This window comes from Podarcis vaucheri (assembly GCF_965113315.1).
Source record: "Podarcis vaucheri genome assembly, chromosome: 3".
Classification (NCBI taxonomy): Eukaryota; Metazoa; Chordata; class Lepidosauria; order Squamata; family Lacertidae; genus Podarcis; species Podarcis vaucheri.
Genome location: NC_138761.1, coordinates 120,916,409 through 120,933,464, shown reverse-complemented (window position 1 = coordinate 120,933,464; position 17,056 = coordinate 120,916,409). Strand labels below are relative to the sequence as shown.

General features: G+C 42.1%; 1 protein-coding gene across 1 annotated transcript; it reads right to left on the bottom strand.

Moving 5' to 3' along the window:
- Positions 1-3,568: 3,568 nt before the first annotated feature.
- Positions 3,569-12,066, bottom strand: LOC309529022 (uncharacterized protein C13orf42). The gene is made up of 4 exons (XM_082216712.1): positions 11,957-12,066; positions 10,244-10,943; positions 6,025-6,175; positions 3,569-4,337 (listed from the first exon to the last, which is right to left on the bottom strand). Exons 2-4 carry the CDS (start codon positions 10,658-10,660, stop codon positions 4,093-4,095), a joined length of 813 nt encoding a protein of 270 aa, XP_082072838.1. The 5' UTR covers positions 10,661-10,943; positions 11,957-12,066; the 3' UTR covers positions 3,569-4,092.
- Between the last annotated feature and the right edge of the window lie 4,990 nt (positions 12,067-17,056).

Sequence of the window (17,056 nt, the reverse complement as noted above, 5' to 3'; positions counted from 1 at the left end):
ATACGTTAATGAAGGAAATGATTAAACAAGGTTTGATTTTACAGATATATTATTCCACCTCTCCCCGCCAATCTCAGTAGTGAAAGATTTCAGGTGTTTCAGCACAAACTTGAGGGTGGTGCCCTTGGAATAAAGGTCCCCAGAGAGGGTGGTGTCTTTGTGACATATGTTTTCATTTATGCTGAGATGATACTGTGAGCTTTTCCATCTTAATGATCTAACAGATCTTGTTTTCTAGAGGGTTCCCAAAGCCGTAATTTTGGTTTCAGCACAGAGTGCAAGCCACTCCTCTGTGTGTTCCCAGTCCCTGCTGCGCATGAGACGCTCCCAGGTCTGCTGTTCTCTCATGTTCACCTATGACATTCCTGCTAGTTGTAGGAGACTTTCCCTCTTTTTGCTTCTGGAGCATGTCTAAAGAAGAAAATGCGCTTTCTGGTTACAGCTGACCAGTTTGCCTTCACCTTATTGTACACTATTACATTGTGTAAAAAAATAAAACTGTCGACCAGGACAAAACCAGATTAGAACTGCAGTTAACTTGGAAGTGAAGTCAGCAGAATTACAGTGACAGGATGATGCCCTGTCCCGACTATAGAAGAAAGTGGAAACTTGAAAACAGTGCAATGATAAATAATGATGGAAAATCATCTCTAGTTATGTGGGTGGGTGGGTATGTATGTATGTATGTATGTATGTATGTATGTATGTATGTATGTACTTAGTTATTTGATTTCTAACTTACCACCATTCATCAAAAGATCTTGGGGTGATTCACAAGAGAAAAATACAAGATATTCCATGTATGACATTGCTGGTCATGACTGCAAGATTGTGGGCTAGATCTTATTTTGGTGGTTTTCCTCTTTGGCCCACATTGCATTGAAGGGACCAAAAAGCAAGAGGGAGAACCTGTATCAAGATATTGTTGGGCTGCAACTTCCATCAGCCACAGCCGGTATTGCCAATAGGGATGATGGGCACTGTAGTCTTAACAACTTCTGGGGGGCCACAGGTCCCCTATCCCTGCCATAAAGGGAACACTGGGGAGTCAGGGTGGTATTTTGGTTAGAATGTTGGTCTAGGAATAGGGAGGTAAAGGTAAAGGGACCCCTGACTGTTAGGTCCAGTGGACGACGGGTTGCGGCACTCATCTCGCTTTATTGGCCAAGGGAGCCAGCGTTCAGTTTCTGGGTCATGATTAAGCCACTTCTGGCGAACCAGAGCAGCACACGGAAACGCCGTTTACCTTCCTGCCGGAGCGGTACCTATTTATCTACTTGCACTTTGACATGCCGTTGAACTGCTAGGTTGGCAGGAGCAGGGACTAAGCAATGGGAGCAAGCCATGAAGCTCACTGGGTTATGAGAATAAAATAAGGGTGGGCGGTTGAGAATCATGTGATTCTCCAGAGCGTTAGAAACAGGACTTCACTAAATGCTCATTTAGATTGCTTTCCAAGGAGCCCTGTCCCCACCCCCTCCAGGGCAGCATGTGGCAGAAGGGCAAAAGCAACAGTGGTACGTCAGTTTTTTAGCATCTCAGAAGCTGAACGTTTTGGTATTCAAGTGCCGAAAACCCAGAAGTAATTGCTTCCATTTCGAACGCACCCTGGAAGTCAAAACAGCTTCTGGGGCGTGTTTCTCAATTTTCTCCATTTAAATTGCCAGCCGCCCATTGCACCTTGGTTGTTGAACGTTTCAGAAGTTGAACAGTCTTCCGGAACGGATTACGTTCAACAATCAAGATGCCTAGATGCCTACAAAATAAAGAATAAGGATTTTTGGCTTTGGACTTTTGCCTTGTGGACCCCAGAGGATTTGTGACCATTTGATTCTTTAAGATCCTTTAAAGAGGAATAAAATTTGCCTTCATTAATAAATACTTTTCCTACTAATAAATATTAACTCCTCATCACTGTCGTAACCAGTGTTCTGAAGTCTGGCCCTTCAACTGATTAATCAGCAGGGTCTCTCCTTGAAATTGACTGAGATAAGCATACTCTGGCAAACTGATTGTTTCAAAGAAAAAGAGTGAAGAAGGGAATTGCTTATTACAGCTCCATTACACTGTTTAATTTTAGAAAATTTAAGAAACAGAGCAGTGGCTTTGATGGCTGTTCCCCTCAAAGGACCTTTAAATCTATTAATAGGATTTAGTTCATTCTTTCCCCTCCTAAACTGCAAGGCAGTACCATAACAACTGGAAGCAATAGAATAAGGCTGCTATTATTTGCCATTTGACAAAACTGCAAAAGCTACCACAGCTGGGGATGCTGATTCTCTGCACCATATGCTAGATGCTAATGCTGTTGGTGGAATTTGCTTCTCTACTGATTTGCCACTTCTGAAATCTTTATAAACCCATTCAGTGATTCCAAGTTGAAGGATGCGAGTTGGAAATTTGGTTAAGTCAGAGAGCCAGATGGGCAAAGGATTGGGAAAATCCAAAGGAAATCATCAGAGATGTGACCCATTTTGAATAGCATTGATCTGACTTTTGGAGATCATTTTCAACTTTTCTTTTAAATGTGCATATGGTTAACATAGGGATTAGGAAATTACTGCCTTTGTTATCTTATGAGAAACTTAAAACGCCTGTATAATAAGACGAATGTGGAAAATTGATTTTTGGGATGTTTGACTACTCCATGTTAAATTCCATTGTATTTCAAGGTAGTAGAATATCCTGAAACAAATCTGTGTGTGTCATGATAGAAGAAGAGTGCTTAAGTCTGTTTCTCTGGACTGGTTTTTGCATGTTTGAAAAACCTTATTTTACACTCTTTTTTTACCTCAATATATTGGTGGGGGGCGGGGAACGTCACGGAAGCATCTTGATGGCAGAAGAATAGCTCTCAGGATATTTTATATTCCAGGTGGTAAATCTAGCGATTCAGAGAAATCTCTAAATATGGATATGTATTTTGTACCGTTACAATTCTACACTTGCTAAATCAAATAAAAATTATTTGGGGGAAAATAAATGAATGAATGTAGGACTGTGTCCTAAAGCCCTTTTGGGTTCTTGGGACAAATTTAATGTTTCCTATTTGGATCCGGGCTCCTGTCCACACCTAGTGGATGGGTATGTATAGGCCAATAAAGCGAGATGAGCGCCGCAACCCCAGAGTCGGTCACGACAGGACCTAATGGTCAGGGGTCCTTTTACCTTTATGTACAGTGGTACCTCAGGTTACAGACGCTTCAGGTTACAGACTCCGCTAACCCAGAAATAGTGCTTCAGGTTAAGAACTTTGCTTCAGGATGAGAACAGAAATTGTGCTCCAGCAGCGCAGCAGCAGCAGGAGGCTGCATTAGCTAAAGTGGTGCTTCAGGTTAAGAACAGTTTCAGGTTAAGTACGGACCTCCAGAATGAATTAAGTACTTAACCTGAGGCACCACTGTATAGGCATGCATTTGCTTCATGAATAGCTTCATTTGTGCTCCAGTAGAAGGAGAGTATACAACAAAAAAGGCCAACAACCATCAGGAAAAGCAGGTTATAAATGTTAACATAAAAAAGTATTTATTTAAGAGGTTCACAACATTGTAAGAATACAGGTAGTCCGGCTGCTCTTTGCCACTTAAAAAAACAAATCTTAGATGGGTATTCCAGTTTTAGGGTTGTTTAGCTGGGTATTGCATGGTTGGCCATCAAATACTTTTTTAAAAAAACACACACACACCACAATATAAACAAAGTTGACAAAATTGTATGACCACGAGGAAGGAGGTGTTGTCTTGCCCATATCTCACAACATAACTGGAAAGGTCCAATACGTCATCGTGACGCCTGTACTATTGAATTCTACATGGTAAGGACAGTTAGAAACAGATGTGTGATTTGTGGGGTGGGGGCAGGGAATGTCACAGTTTCCAGCCTATAAAATACTTCATTTAGGAAGTTCAGTGCCCCTTCTGTTGAAGTGCAGTCTCAAGGGAAGAACTGTGAGCCATATGCATCAAAAAGATAGCTATTACGTTACATGTTTCATGCAAAAATAAACCCCAATTATTCATAAAGGCCCTTGATTGTTTAGTCTGCCCTCATATGTAAGGAACTCCACGTTGGGCATTTCATTTTACTTCCAGATCACAGCAGCACTTTGGGGCACACTTTGGGTTTAAACTTCAAAGTATTGAATGCTCCCTCCACAGCCTTAGGTAGATATATTGGGTATCTTTCTAGTTTCTTTCTGGAGCAAATTGTTCTTCCATGGCTGTTTCTCTCCGATTGGCTTTTCGTCTTTCCTCCTTGGACAGTGTCTTGGGAACATCTCCGAGGGGCACGTAGAATCCAGTTGGAATGCAAGCTGTGCTCCCGTGAGCTCGCAATGACTGAAAGAGGGAACCAAAGTTGGAATGAATAGACCTTCACAGCAGTATAAAGTTTTAACAAAAAAAGATACAGTGGTACCTTGGGTTAAGTACTTAATTCGTTCTGGAGGTCTGTTCTTAACCTGAAACTGTTCTTAACCTGAAGCACCACTTTAGCTAATGGGGCCTCCCACTGCTGCCACGGTGCCGCTGTGCGATTTCTGTTCTCATCCTGAAGCAAAGTTATTAACCCGAGGTAATATTTCTGGGTTAGCAGAAGCTGTAACCTGAAGCGTATGTAACCCAAAGTACCACTGTATTTCTGAAAGCATTTTAGAAGGGTTCTCACATCACCCAATAACATTCACCAGCAAAATTAAGCCAAGATTTCTTTTAACAATAGTATGTTGAACAACCCTGGAAGTCTTGCTGACCAAAGAAAGAAGCACCTTGTTTTCCTCGGCCTGCTTCTGGCAGCACCAACCTGTTACTCTTGTAGTAACATGGTCTCACTGCCTTCTCAACGTGCTCACCTAATGGCCAGCTGCATAATTTTTCACCCGCTTCTGGCATACTCCAAACCAAACAAGCTTTCTTCCTTTTCCTCCAGCATAAAGGTAAAGGTAAAGGGACCTCTGACCGTTAGGTCCAGTCACGAACGACTTTGGGGTTGCGGTGCTCATCTTGTTTTACTGGCCAAGGGAGCCGGCGTACAGCTTTCGGGTCATGTGGCCAGCATGACTAAGCCGCTTCTGGCGAACCAGAGCAGTACACGGAAATGGCGCTTACCTTCCCGCTGGAGTGGTACCTATTTATCTACTTGCACTTTGACATGCTTTCGAACTGCTAGGTTGGCAGGAGCTGGGACTGAGCAACGGGAGCTCACCCTGTCGCAGGGATTCGAACCGCTGACCTTCTGATTGGCAAGTCTTAGGCTCTGTGTTTTAGACCACAGCGCCACCCGCGTCCAGCATGGAGACACACAATTCTTCACCCCAGTGGAATAGTGTAGTTTCTCCCTCTCTCTCCGCAGGACTCCTGTCTGCATCCCCATTGGATTTTATTTGAAGTTATTTGCTGACTGAAATGATGAATGTGCAGAGCCGAAGGCACAATTATCCCTCAGTGGCTCTGAGGGAAATTCACCTAAAATACTTCCTGCTTGTTGGTATGCATCATAGGAGAAGTTTTACCAAATCATTCCCCAAAGGCCACAGGTTAAGTAATGTCAGAAGGCAGGGTAACACCAGGGCCTTTCTCCAGTGGGTAAAAAGGTAAAGGTAAAGGGACCCCTGACCGATAGGTCCAGTCGTGACCGACACTGGGGTTGTCGGTCATCTTGCTTTACAGGCCGAGGGAGCCTGCGTACAGCTTCCGGGTCATGTGGCCAGCATGACTAAGCCACTTCTGGCGAACCAGAGCAGCTCATGGAAACGCCGTTTACCTTCCCGCTGGAGTGGTACCCATTTATCTACTTGCAGGTTGACGTGCTTTTGAACTGCTCGGTTGGCAGGAGCTAGTTGCTTGTAAAACAGAACACCAGTTACATTTCTGCCAGTCAAGCAGCTTTTAAAGCTTTTATATTATGAGGTTTAACTTTAAATTTGTTCATGAACAGCATGGCTTTATTATGATAGATTTTATTTTATTTCCATGTGTCATTTGTCTATGGTCACTCAACAGCTCCCTGCATTGTATGCCTACTTACCATCAAAATCAACATCTGCGTGTGGCGGATGATCCCTCACCACAATTTTCCGATGCCTTTCTGCATCTAGCTCGGCAATAATTGAGTCAAAATAAGCTATTGCCTCGGTTACGTCTGAATTGAGCTGTGAGGCTTTTCTCTCTGCTGAGATCTGTTGAACAGAATAATATGACAGGAGTTCGGTTTGAACAAATAGACTTTGCTGTCGCAAAGAACAACCCAATATCCAAGGATACAGAACGTGGGACCAAAATAGTGGAAGCGGACTTGCAAATGTTGTTCAACAAAACAATCTCTGATCACTGGCGAAATTTGGCCTGCATTTTAAAGTTGTTTTTTATGCTTAATTCGGGGAGTTGGATTCCATCAAAATAATGTTGTGCTCTGGCTCAGAACGCCAATGTGATGGAAATTGTGAGTTCAAGGTTCACTTATATTCTCAAATATTCTACCACCATGTGGGTTTGTTTTAATGAACCATTTCTCAACGCACCGATGCAACTTCATATCTACAGTTGCCACCTATTTTTCTGCCAAAGTCCTGGCACTCTTGACAACTGCATTACTGCAGGAAAAATTCATTAAGTGGTTTTCCACCGCCACTTTTCCGTTTTGGGAAGAGCATTTCCTGCTGAATCACAATCAACAGCTTTTAGTTAAACCTTTTCAAAAAGCCAACAATTTTGGCCTTAAAAGCTCAACACAGCATTTTGTAACTTAACTTTAAAATTTAAAGTAAGTCCTTATTGTGACATATCATATTAAAGCCCATGAAGTAGTGAAGAGATTGGTGTTTTTAGTTTTGACATGTCTCAATTCTGGGCTGAGCTTTTAAGCTTTTTGTGTAGTATGACAAGGCCAAAATTGTCATTTATTTATTTTTTTGAAATTTCTAACCCTCATAATTCAAAAATGGGATGAGATAAAAAGCTAACATTTTAGATTTAAACTTAGTTTTGCTCATTCAACAAATAAACAAAATATTAAGAAAGTTGGATGACATGAAGTAAGAAAGTTGGATCACTTGATATTGAATGACCCTCTAGAGTGGTTCTGCTTGATTGTGTAGATCAACTTGAAGGGGGATTAGATGAAGAAATGAATATAGGAGCACAGCTGCAGAAATAATTACTTAAAAACGGAATCCTGGAGCTACTCTCATTCCTTCTGTACATACAGTACCTGTGTGAGCTTGGAGAACCACTTAGGTTCTCTGTGAAGTGAAAATAATTATTCTGATGAGGACAGGAACATTATCCCAGCCTCACCATGAAGGACCGGAATGAAGCCACTGCTGCCCAACCTCACTTTGTTTTCTGTAAAATGTGAATAAAAATAATTACCTAATAGGCTGTTTCAAGGATAACTAATCATGCACAGTTTACAATGCAATCCTGTACCTGTTTGGTCAAAGTAAGACCCATTCAGTTCTATGGGTCTTACTCCCACATATGTTCGGACTAGATTACAGCTGCGAATGCAGATTTGAGACACACACACACACACACACACAGTGGCGTAGCGTGGGGGGTGCAGGGGGGCGGCTGCACCGGGCGCAACATCTGGGGGTTAGGGTTAGGGGGCGCAAATCCACGGGTTAGGAGGCGCAAATTACTTGCCTTGCCCCGGGTGCTGACAACCCACGCTACGCCACTGCACACACACACAATGTTTTCTAACTATTACTGCTAAAGTGTACCAGATTTATGCATGCTACCCACAGGGAGCATGGTATAAATTACTTGTAGCCACATCTATGCACCGTTGCCAGCAGGGTCCCAATATTTCTGGGAAAGCACAATTTCCCCTATCCTGCTGGCTCCAGGCTGCAGCATTCATGCTGAACATCCATTTCTGTGGCTGCATTTCCCTTTCCCTTATCCTATCAAGCTGTGACATGCAAAGCATTACTGAAGGTGACAGTAATGAAGAACTGAAGTGTGGTATCTGAAGAAGTGTGCATGCACACGAAAGCTCATACCAAGAACTAACTTAGTTGGTCTTTAAGGTGCTACTGGAAGGAATTTTTTATTTTGACTATGGCAGACCAACACGGCTACCTATCTGTAACTGAAGGTGACAAGTAAGTGTAAGCAAGTGTGTGAGATGTATATATTAGTGAGAGCCTCTTGGATAGGCTCATGCACCCGGAAATAGTGGTTCTGTACTGTATTGTCCTTTTAAAATAGTGCAAGAGCACATTTTAAGGGTTTCAGTGGTTACATCATGTTTTTTCCACATGTAGGCAGCAACCCGATAAACACTTATCAGTGAGTTCCATTGGCGATGCAACACTGGAAAAGGTACTATGATACATATATGGTGGAATTGTTTAAACATCAAACAATTTTGGGAAACAATATATAACAAAATGAAAAAAATGTTTAGATATTCATTTAGGAAAACACCAGAAGTTTTTCTAGTGGGAATAGTATCAGGAAGTCTAAAGGAAGAAGACAAGACATTATATTCGTATGCAACAGTAGCCGCAAGGCTATTGATTGCGAAAAATTGGAAAAGTGGTATGATACCGACAAAAACTGAGTGGCTTGCCAAATTATTGGAGTATTACAATATATCCAAAACAATGGGAGAAATTGGAAGGATCTCAAAAGAGAAGATAGACAGGGACTGGAAGGTGTTTAAAGGATACTTGCAAAACCATATTGAAAAATCAGAACTCCTATTAGAATAAACAAGTTCCGTTTTAAATACTGAAATACTAAATAAGATGGATAACAATGTGTAATAGAAGCATGAAATTAGGTTAAAGGTGTGTGAAAGAAAGTAATAGAAGTGGAAAGAAATTGCAATTGAGTAGATTGGAAGTCTAACACACAGGTGGGGTGAGGGGTGGTGGATGGTGATGGGAAAAGGAATTATCTGTGGGATTGAGTGTGGGTATGTTTGAATATTTTTAAGGATTGTATGAAATGTATGTTTGTATGCTTATATATTCGCAATATGTGTGTATTAATGTTGAATTATTTTAACAATAAAAACTTTTCAAAAAAAAGAAAAGAGTTCCATTGGCCATAGTGGGACTTACTTCTGAGTAAACAAATATAGTAATCACCCTGTTAGGATGCTGTTTAGTGTGCCTATAGCACTTTAAATCACTATAGGCACTGCTGCAAAGGAGTAATCTACTCAATACCGCACCTAATAACATACCTGCTTGTGAAATGAAAGCCTTTTTTAAAAACAATCTGAGAGCAGCTGCCATGCTAATAAAGAAATGAAAGCACGGAACACATTGATTTGCAAAAAAACTAATGGTGTGTTTTTTTCAAAAGAAGAACAGCAAGAGAGAAATTTGTCCAAAGGAGAGGCCATTAAATACAATCTACAGTTGTTGATGCCTCCTTAGCTACTGGCTGTAAAAAAAGCATGGCTTCACTTTCTTGAAATTAGACTCCCTGCAGTCATGGCCTCACCTGCTGAGGAAGTTTCTCATTTCGGCTGCTGAGAATTTTGCTTTTGTTTGTTTTTTTAAACCAAGCAGTCGCCATCTCTCTAGATTGATGGAAAGGGTTAGGGTTAGGTGAATGAAGTGTGAGTTGGATTTGATACTTCTGTGTAATGGTTGCGTGTGAAAAACTGAACGGGGGATGGACTCAATGAAGGTATTACAGAGAGAAACACATCACATTTGTGGGTCTCGCTTCTCTTGTGCACATTATTATTAAACTTCCACAACCTTTCCCAATCTTCCACCATTATATTGTGACCAAAATCTCTTACCCAATCTATCATCACAGATTTCACTTGTTCATCTTTTGTATGCCATTCCAACAGTAAATTATACATCTTAGACAAATTTTTAACATTGGTATCTAACAACTCCGTTTCCAATTTGGTTTTTTCCGTTGCAAAACCATTTTTTTTTCAAGCTTAAATAATTCATTGATCTGATAATCTTGAAGCCATCCACATTGTCTTTGATTTGATCAAATGGTCTTAATTTAAATCCTTCATTATCCTCAAGCAAAAGGTCAGAGTATCTCAACCATTTATTCTCCATATTTAACTTTTTGGGGGCCTTAGCTTCCATTGGTGAAAGCCATCTGGGTGTTTTCCTTTCTAGGAGATCTTTATATCTTATCCAAACATTATATAGTGATTTTCTAATTACATGATTTTTGAAACCTTTATGGGCCTTTATCTTATCATACATATAAGCAATGTTTTCTTAACCATGTGATGCAAGAGCTCCTACCTTGGAAGACTGTATTGGTGGAGGCGTGGCTGGTGACTTTTGCCTCGTCTTGGAAGATTTTGTAGACACTGAGGAAATATCAGATGCCCTGTCACTGGACTTCAGATCTTTGATGCTCTCAATGTATTTTTTCCTCAAAGCTAGCAAATCTTGCAAGTACTGCAAACAGTCTTGAGTCTTTGAGTACATCCATGCCCGTTCTTCTTCCTTCAGATGGAGGCAAGCAACTGAATCCAGGCTGGTGGTACTTTTGCTTTTTTTCAAAGGCTCACTGAATTTGTTATCCTCCTCTCCAAGCACATACATAGAGGTGCTACGGATCAACCGGACTGCAGAGCCATCACAAGTAGGGATTCCATCGGACAGGCTTCTCCTACAGGAGTTGGGGTGAAATATTGCGTGAATCTTCCTGAGCATCGTGCAGGTAGGTCCTTCTTCACCTCATCCATCGATCATAAAGAGCTCAACTCAATACATGGTTCTTGCCTACAGTAGAAACTAACACTTTGCCATGTGCCCTTTTGTAGTTAAGAATCCAGTTTCTTGCAGATACAGCTGCCGACTTACATCTATCTATCTGTTTATATCAGACAATTGCAGATTATGAAATCATTCCAATTTCTTCAGTCACATCTTTCCTTAACATGTTTTAGTTCTCCTTAAGGGTCGCACAGTTTACTGTGCTGACCAGGGTACTGAACTACCTTTAGAAATGAAGAATAAAGGAAAACACATTTTGTTAAGAGGTAATGAGAGACAGATGAGGATTTCGTAAGGCTAAACTAAAAGATGCCAGGAAACCAGGGTCTCCCTGCATTTCCACCGCTGAGCTCTATACTGGATAAGCACATTGCAAAACCAGGCAGCAGTTCAACTGAACTGAAGGGGTTTTGTTTTCTGTGCTATGGCAACAGAGAGATGCTTGCAGCTATCTGATAACACTATTGTTGAGAATAAAGTGGACTAGGATATCCAGATCCATTACACCGCCTACAGCAGCCTGAGCATGGGAGGCTGGCCATCAAATAAAACTGTGTTCCAAAACACACCTGCCTAATAAACAAAGCTGGCTGAAGATGTTTACTTATTAGCAAAGCCAGCTTAACAGATTGTCTCTGTTAGTTGGGCTCAGTGCTTTGTATATTACAGACAACCTCGGTGCGCATTTTGCTCTCATCTTGTGAAAGGAGACTCCTCACCTGTCATTTTGCACTGACTCCTGCTGCAGCCCAGGCCCCGGACAGACAGAGAGTTGGGCTGCACATGGATTTAGGATGCTGGTGAGGAGCACGCAGGGTTTTAATGGCCCGAGACCCTACCCAAATGTGGAACAAGGCTGTCTGAGAGTTGGAGTCTACATGGACATAGGATGCTACTGAGGAACATACATTTCATGGTTTGAATGATTTAAAATGTTATCTAAATGTGGTTGGGAAAGACCATATGTGTAATAAGGATCAAAAGAAGATCAACCAACCCAAAGTGAATGACTGCTTACACTTTAAATTTCTTCCAAAGATTTCTTCCCTCTTATCTTACACTCTCTCTCTCTCTCTCTCTCTCTCTCTCTCTCTCTCTCTCTCTCACACACACACACACACACACACTGAGCTTGCCAGATACTACATTTTCCCCCACTTGGTTAAAGAAACATGATCCCCAAACTTTCTCTCTCTCATCTGAGAAAGCTAGTATGCAAAGAACAATTCATACCGATTGACGATGCTATGATATAGCTACAAAGCAACGGACAGCTCTTGGAAAGCACAAGCCTTCTGGGATTTCCTCTTCTGGAATCATAGACATTTTTATTCTGATGTCACCAAGACTTCACTGCAACATCTATCAAAACCTCATGTGCCAGAATGTATAGTACTTTAGTCCCAAACCACTGGGTCAAGGAAACAAAACCATTATTATCCTCCCCGTAAAGAAGAAACCGCACTGGACTCTTTTATTACTTTCAGTGGTCCGTTCCAGTCCTGACTGGTTTGGTCCATTTCAGCATGAGGTATGCAGTGGGAGAAAGTGGAAGTTAGAATGAAATTCAGAATGCACCAGGGACGGGATTAGAGACTGTCAATGAATAACCACTATTGCGATGGCCTGGGACTCGGACTCGGAGCCAGAGGAGTCTCAGTCTGCACCGGATCCTTTGCCTCAGGTGGTGTCTGAACCAAGTCTGGGGCCTGATTCTGAAGAGCCCCAGTCTGCACAGGTTCCCCTGCAACAAGCACCAGCTGGGCCAAGTCAGGGACCTGAGCCTGCCCTGGCTCCAGATGCGGGGATTACCTCGTTGCCTCCAGCTGGGCCATCACTTACAGCTGCTCCACTACCAGTTGGGTCAGGAGAGGCTGAGGCGGCCCCTGGGTCTAGTAGCCCACCGACATCTCCTGAGCTGCAGAGACTGAGGTCTGAGAGAAGGAGAGACCTGAGTACTCACAGGAGTAGTGCTCGCCTTCGGGCGAGACAAGGAGGTGAGTCACCGGGGGATCAGGACCGGCCGTTACCCCGACAGAGATAAAAGGCTGCTGGATCCCGCCCTAGGTTGTGGGAGCAACATTGCTGTTTGCCAGAACCTGCCTGTGTTCCTGTGCCTGACCTTGCCTGCTTTCCTGCCTCGTGTCCTGCCTTGACCCTGTCGGACTGACTCCTTGCGGAACCCTTGGATTTGGGACCAGACCTGGACTGCGTTGCTCTGGTTACTTCCGGCCCAGGACAACTATTCACAAACTGCTCTAGGGCAGGGATGGTTAACTTGGAGCACCACAGTTCCCCATATCCCTTACCACTGACCCATGCAGTATATGAAAATGCATTGATGGAGGTAAACCATAGTAAAACTAGCTATCATGTTCTCAGTTGTATCCAAAGGGTCTGGAGATGCCTGGAATACTGAAGATTTAAAACTGTGACTTTATTGCAGAATTGCATGTAAATGTACACAGCAGTGCATATAGTTTCAAGAGGTAAGACAGCGTTCCTAATTTAAAAGCACAAGATGGGCATAGAGGTATCAAACCATAACTAAAATCTTTCCAAAGATGCGGGGAGGAACCGATCAAATGAACTAGCTAAATATTTCATAGCATATAAGATTACCTGCTTTGAAAAGTCATCTCTTCTACTTAGTTCTTGCATATGGCTACTTAAATCTAACATGGTTATGGCAAATACGTGTGCTTAATAGGCTCCCGTGAGTTGTCATCATCACAGTTTTGCTAACTGCAGAGAGGATTATCTATAGGAAACAAAACAGCGACAGCAACGGAGAGCATGATCTGTTTTAAGAAGTAAAGGTACAACAGTTTCAATACAGCAGTGGCAAAGCTGTATCGTTCCGGTCCGCGTTTAAATGACAAGATGAGCTCACGTTACTTTTAATCACCTTTGAACTAAATTGGCCACAGCAGCAATAAAAACATAAATAAAATGCATTTCTTTCAGGCATCAAGGCTTGAGATGAACACGAACAGAGATTTTGTGCCTCCTTCAACGTTGAACTTCTCACTCTCATTGCTAAAGGAATACACCTTGGTCACAATTTCTGTTGGACTGGATGCAGCAGCAATGGAATCTGTTGTTCCCTTGATCACTTTCACTTTTTCAAAGCGTCATTTTAGGAAAATTTATTCTTTTCCATACTCCTCGTTTGTTGAAAATAAGAACTAGATTGAAGGGATGTTATATCAGCACCAGTTAAAGAGTTCAAGCTGTGTCATAAATTTGTTTGACATGTATTATGTTGTAATTTTCATGAACTAACAAGAATTCTTTCAAAGTGTTAATTCTATTCTGCAACAGCAAGCTATTACTCTGCTTTGGAAAACATTTTTAAAATAAGACCCTGACTAGCTTCTCAGATACCTTTTAATTGAATAACTTTCTAAAGAAATGCCTGAAGCAACTGATATTATAGTTTGAAGTCATGTTTATTCTGTTATATTTTCCTCTAAAGACTCGTTTTTCCTACATAGAACCCCAAAAGGCTAGCATGTATGTACAAAATATTTTTTTTTAATGTGATCCTCTTGAGATCCCAATATGACATTTTGCATGTAGCTCTTAAAAATATTAATCAATACATTTTTTGCATTTTGAAATCATATTAATTTTAATCACTTTAAAAAAATAAAAAATTTGTAACTTTAAAATTTAAAGTAATCATGTGACAGATCATATTAAAGCCCATGAAGTTCTGAAGAGATCAGTATTTTTAGTTTTGAGATATCTTGATTCCGGGCTGAGCTTTTAGGTTTTTTTGTGTAGGCTAAAATTATCCCCCAAAAATTGAAATTTCAAACCCTCATAACTCAAAAAATGGGATGAGATATATAAAAAATACAACCTTAGATTTCAACTTAGCTTCGATCATTCAACACGTGTACAAAGCACTGATAAAATTGGAAGACATGCGTTTTTAATGCTTGATGTTTTTATATGTGCTGGAAGCTGCCCAGAGTGCCTGGGGAAATACATAATATACATAATAAAGTGATGATTGTTGTTGATGATGATTTTAAATCTCTGCCGGGCTCAAACGCGGCATTCTCCTTTCTTTATGTACTACCGTATTTTTCGTCCTATAGGGCGCACCGGCCCATAGGACACCCCTCGTTTTTTTGGGGGAAAATGAATAAAAAAAATTATTCCCCCCCCCAGCCGCGGCTGCAGCCCCAAGCCTTGCGCACACCTGCCCGAAGCACAGAGCACTCTCCGTAAGGGGTCCCCGTGCTTCGGGCTGCAGGCTGCCGCCCCAAGCCTCGCACGCCCGGCAGGAGGTCCTGCGGGGTGCGCGAGGCTTGCGGATAGTTTCCTGAAGGCTTGCAAGGCTTGCGGATAGCTTCCTGAAGCCTGGAGAGCAGGAGGCATCGGTGCGCACCGACCCCTCTCACTCTCCAGGCTTCAGCGAAAGCCTGCATTCGCCCCATAGGACGCACACACATTTCCCCTTCATTTTTGGAGGGGAAAAAGTGTGTCCTATGGGGCGAAAAATACGGTACATTCCCGCCATAAACCCAATGCTTTTTTTCTGGGGGGAACGCATACCCCAAAGCATTTTGTGAATTTGTATTTATTTTTCCCGATTTGAACTATAACATGGTGGTTTCCTTGAGTCAAAATGAGAGTACCCCTATACATAAAAAGCACTGCATAAAAACAAACCTATCAGACTGACTGGTGTGTTGTTTTTTGAAAACTCAAAAGCCTTTAGCAACTTTGGAAAAGCATGCATTTTAAAAGAAGTAGAATGTAAATAAACAAAACTTGTTTTATTTGTGCTGGATACTTATTGATATACCGCTTTCCTAAAACTTGGACCGTTTGACATCATCATCATCATAGGATCAGTCTAGTGACATAATTTGCTTCATGTTGTTGTTTAGTCGTTTAGTCTTGTCCGACTCTTCTTGACCCCATGGACCAGAGCACGCCAGGCACTCCTGTCTTCCACTGCCTCCCGCAGTTTGGTCAAACTCATGTTTGTAGCTTCGAGAACACTGCCCATCCATCTCATCCTCTGTCGTCCCCTTCTCCTTGTGCCCTCCATCTTTCCCAACATCAGGGTCTTTTCCAGGGAGTCTTCTCTTCTCATGAGGTGGCCAAAGTATTGGAGCCTCAGCTTCAGGATCTGTCCTTCCAGTGAGCACTCAGGGCTGATTTCCTTCAGAATGGATAGGTTTGATCTTCTTGCAGTCCATGGGACTCTCAAGAGTCTCCTCCAGCACCATAATTCAAAAGCATCAATTCTTTGGCGATCAGCCTTCTTTATGGTCCAGCTCTCACTTCCATACATCACTACTGGGAAAACCATAGCTTTAACTATACGGACCTTTGTTGGCAAGGTGATGTTTCTGCTTTTTAAGATGCTGTCTAGGTTTGTCATTGCTTTTCTCCCAAGAAGTAGGCGTCTTTTAATTTTGTGGCTGCTGTCACCATCTCCAGTGATCATGGAGCCCAAGAAAGTAAAATCTCTCACTGCCTCCATTTCTTCCCCTTCTATTTGCCAGGAGGTGATGGGACCAGTGGCCATGATCTTCTTTTTTTGATGTTGAGCTTCAGACCATATTTTGCGCTCTCCTCTTTCACCCTTATTAAAAGGTTCTCTAATTCCTCCTCACTTTCAGCCATCAAGGTTGTGTCATCTGCATATCTGAGGTTGTTGATATTTCTTCCTGCAATCTTAATTCTGGCTAGGGATTCATCCAGCCCAGCCTTTCACATGATGAATTCTGCATATGTTAAATAAGCAGGGAGACAATATACAGCCTTGTTGTACTCCAGTCCCAATTTTGAACCAATCAGTTGTTCCATATCCAGTTCTAACTGTAGCTTCTTGTCCCACATAGAGATTTCTCAGGAGGCAGATGAGGTGATCAGGCACTCCCATTTCTTTAAGAACTTGCCATAGTTTGCTGTGGTCGACACAGTCAAAGGCTTTTGCATAGTCAATGAAGCAGAAGTAGATGTCTTTCTGTAACTCTCTAGCTTTCTCCATAATCCAGCGCATGTTTGCAATTTGGTCTCTGGTTCCTCTGCCTCTTCTAAATCCAGCTTGCACTTCTGGGAGTTCTCGGTCCACATACTGCTTGAGCCTTCCTTGTAGCTTTTTTAAGCATGACCTTGCTAGCGTGTGAAATGAGTGCAATTGTGCGGTAGTTGGAGCATTCTTTGGCACTGCCCTTCTTTGGGATTGGGATGTAGACTGATCTTCTCCAATCTTCTGGCCACTGCTGAGTTTTCCAAATTTGCTGGCGTATTGAGTGTAGCACCTTAACAGGGGAAATACATAATATACATAATAAAGCGATG

Bases quoted from the DNA above. Each gene is read 5' to 3' on its own strand.
- LOC309529022 (XM_082216712.1), bottom strand. From the start codon at position 10,660: ATGCTCAGGAAGATTCACGCAATATTTCACCCCAACTCCTGTAGGAGA. The intron at 6,176-10,243 runs GTAGGAGCTCTT...TCTGTTCAACAG, and splicing joins CACCAATACAGTCTTCCAAG to ATCTCAGCAGAGAGAAAAGC. The intron at 4,338-6,024 runs GTAAGTAGGCAT...TCCCTCTTTCAG, and splicing joins CGCAGATGTTGATTTTGATG to TCATTGCGAGCTCACGGGAG.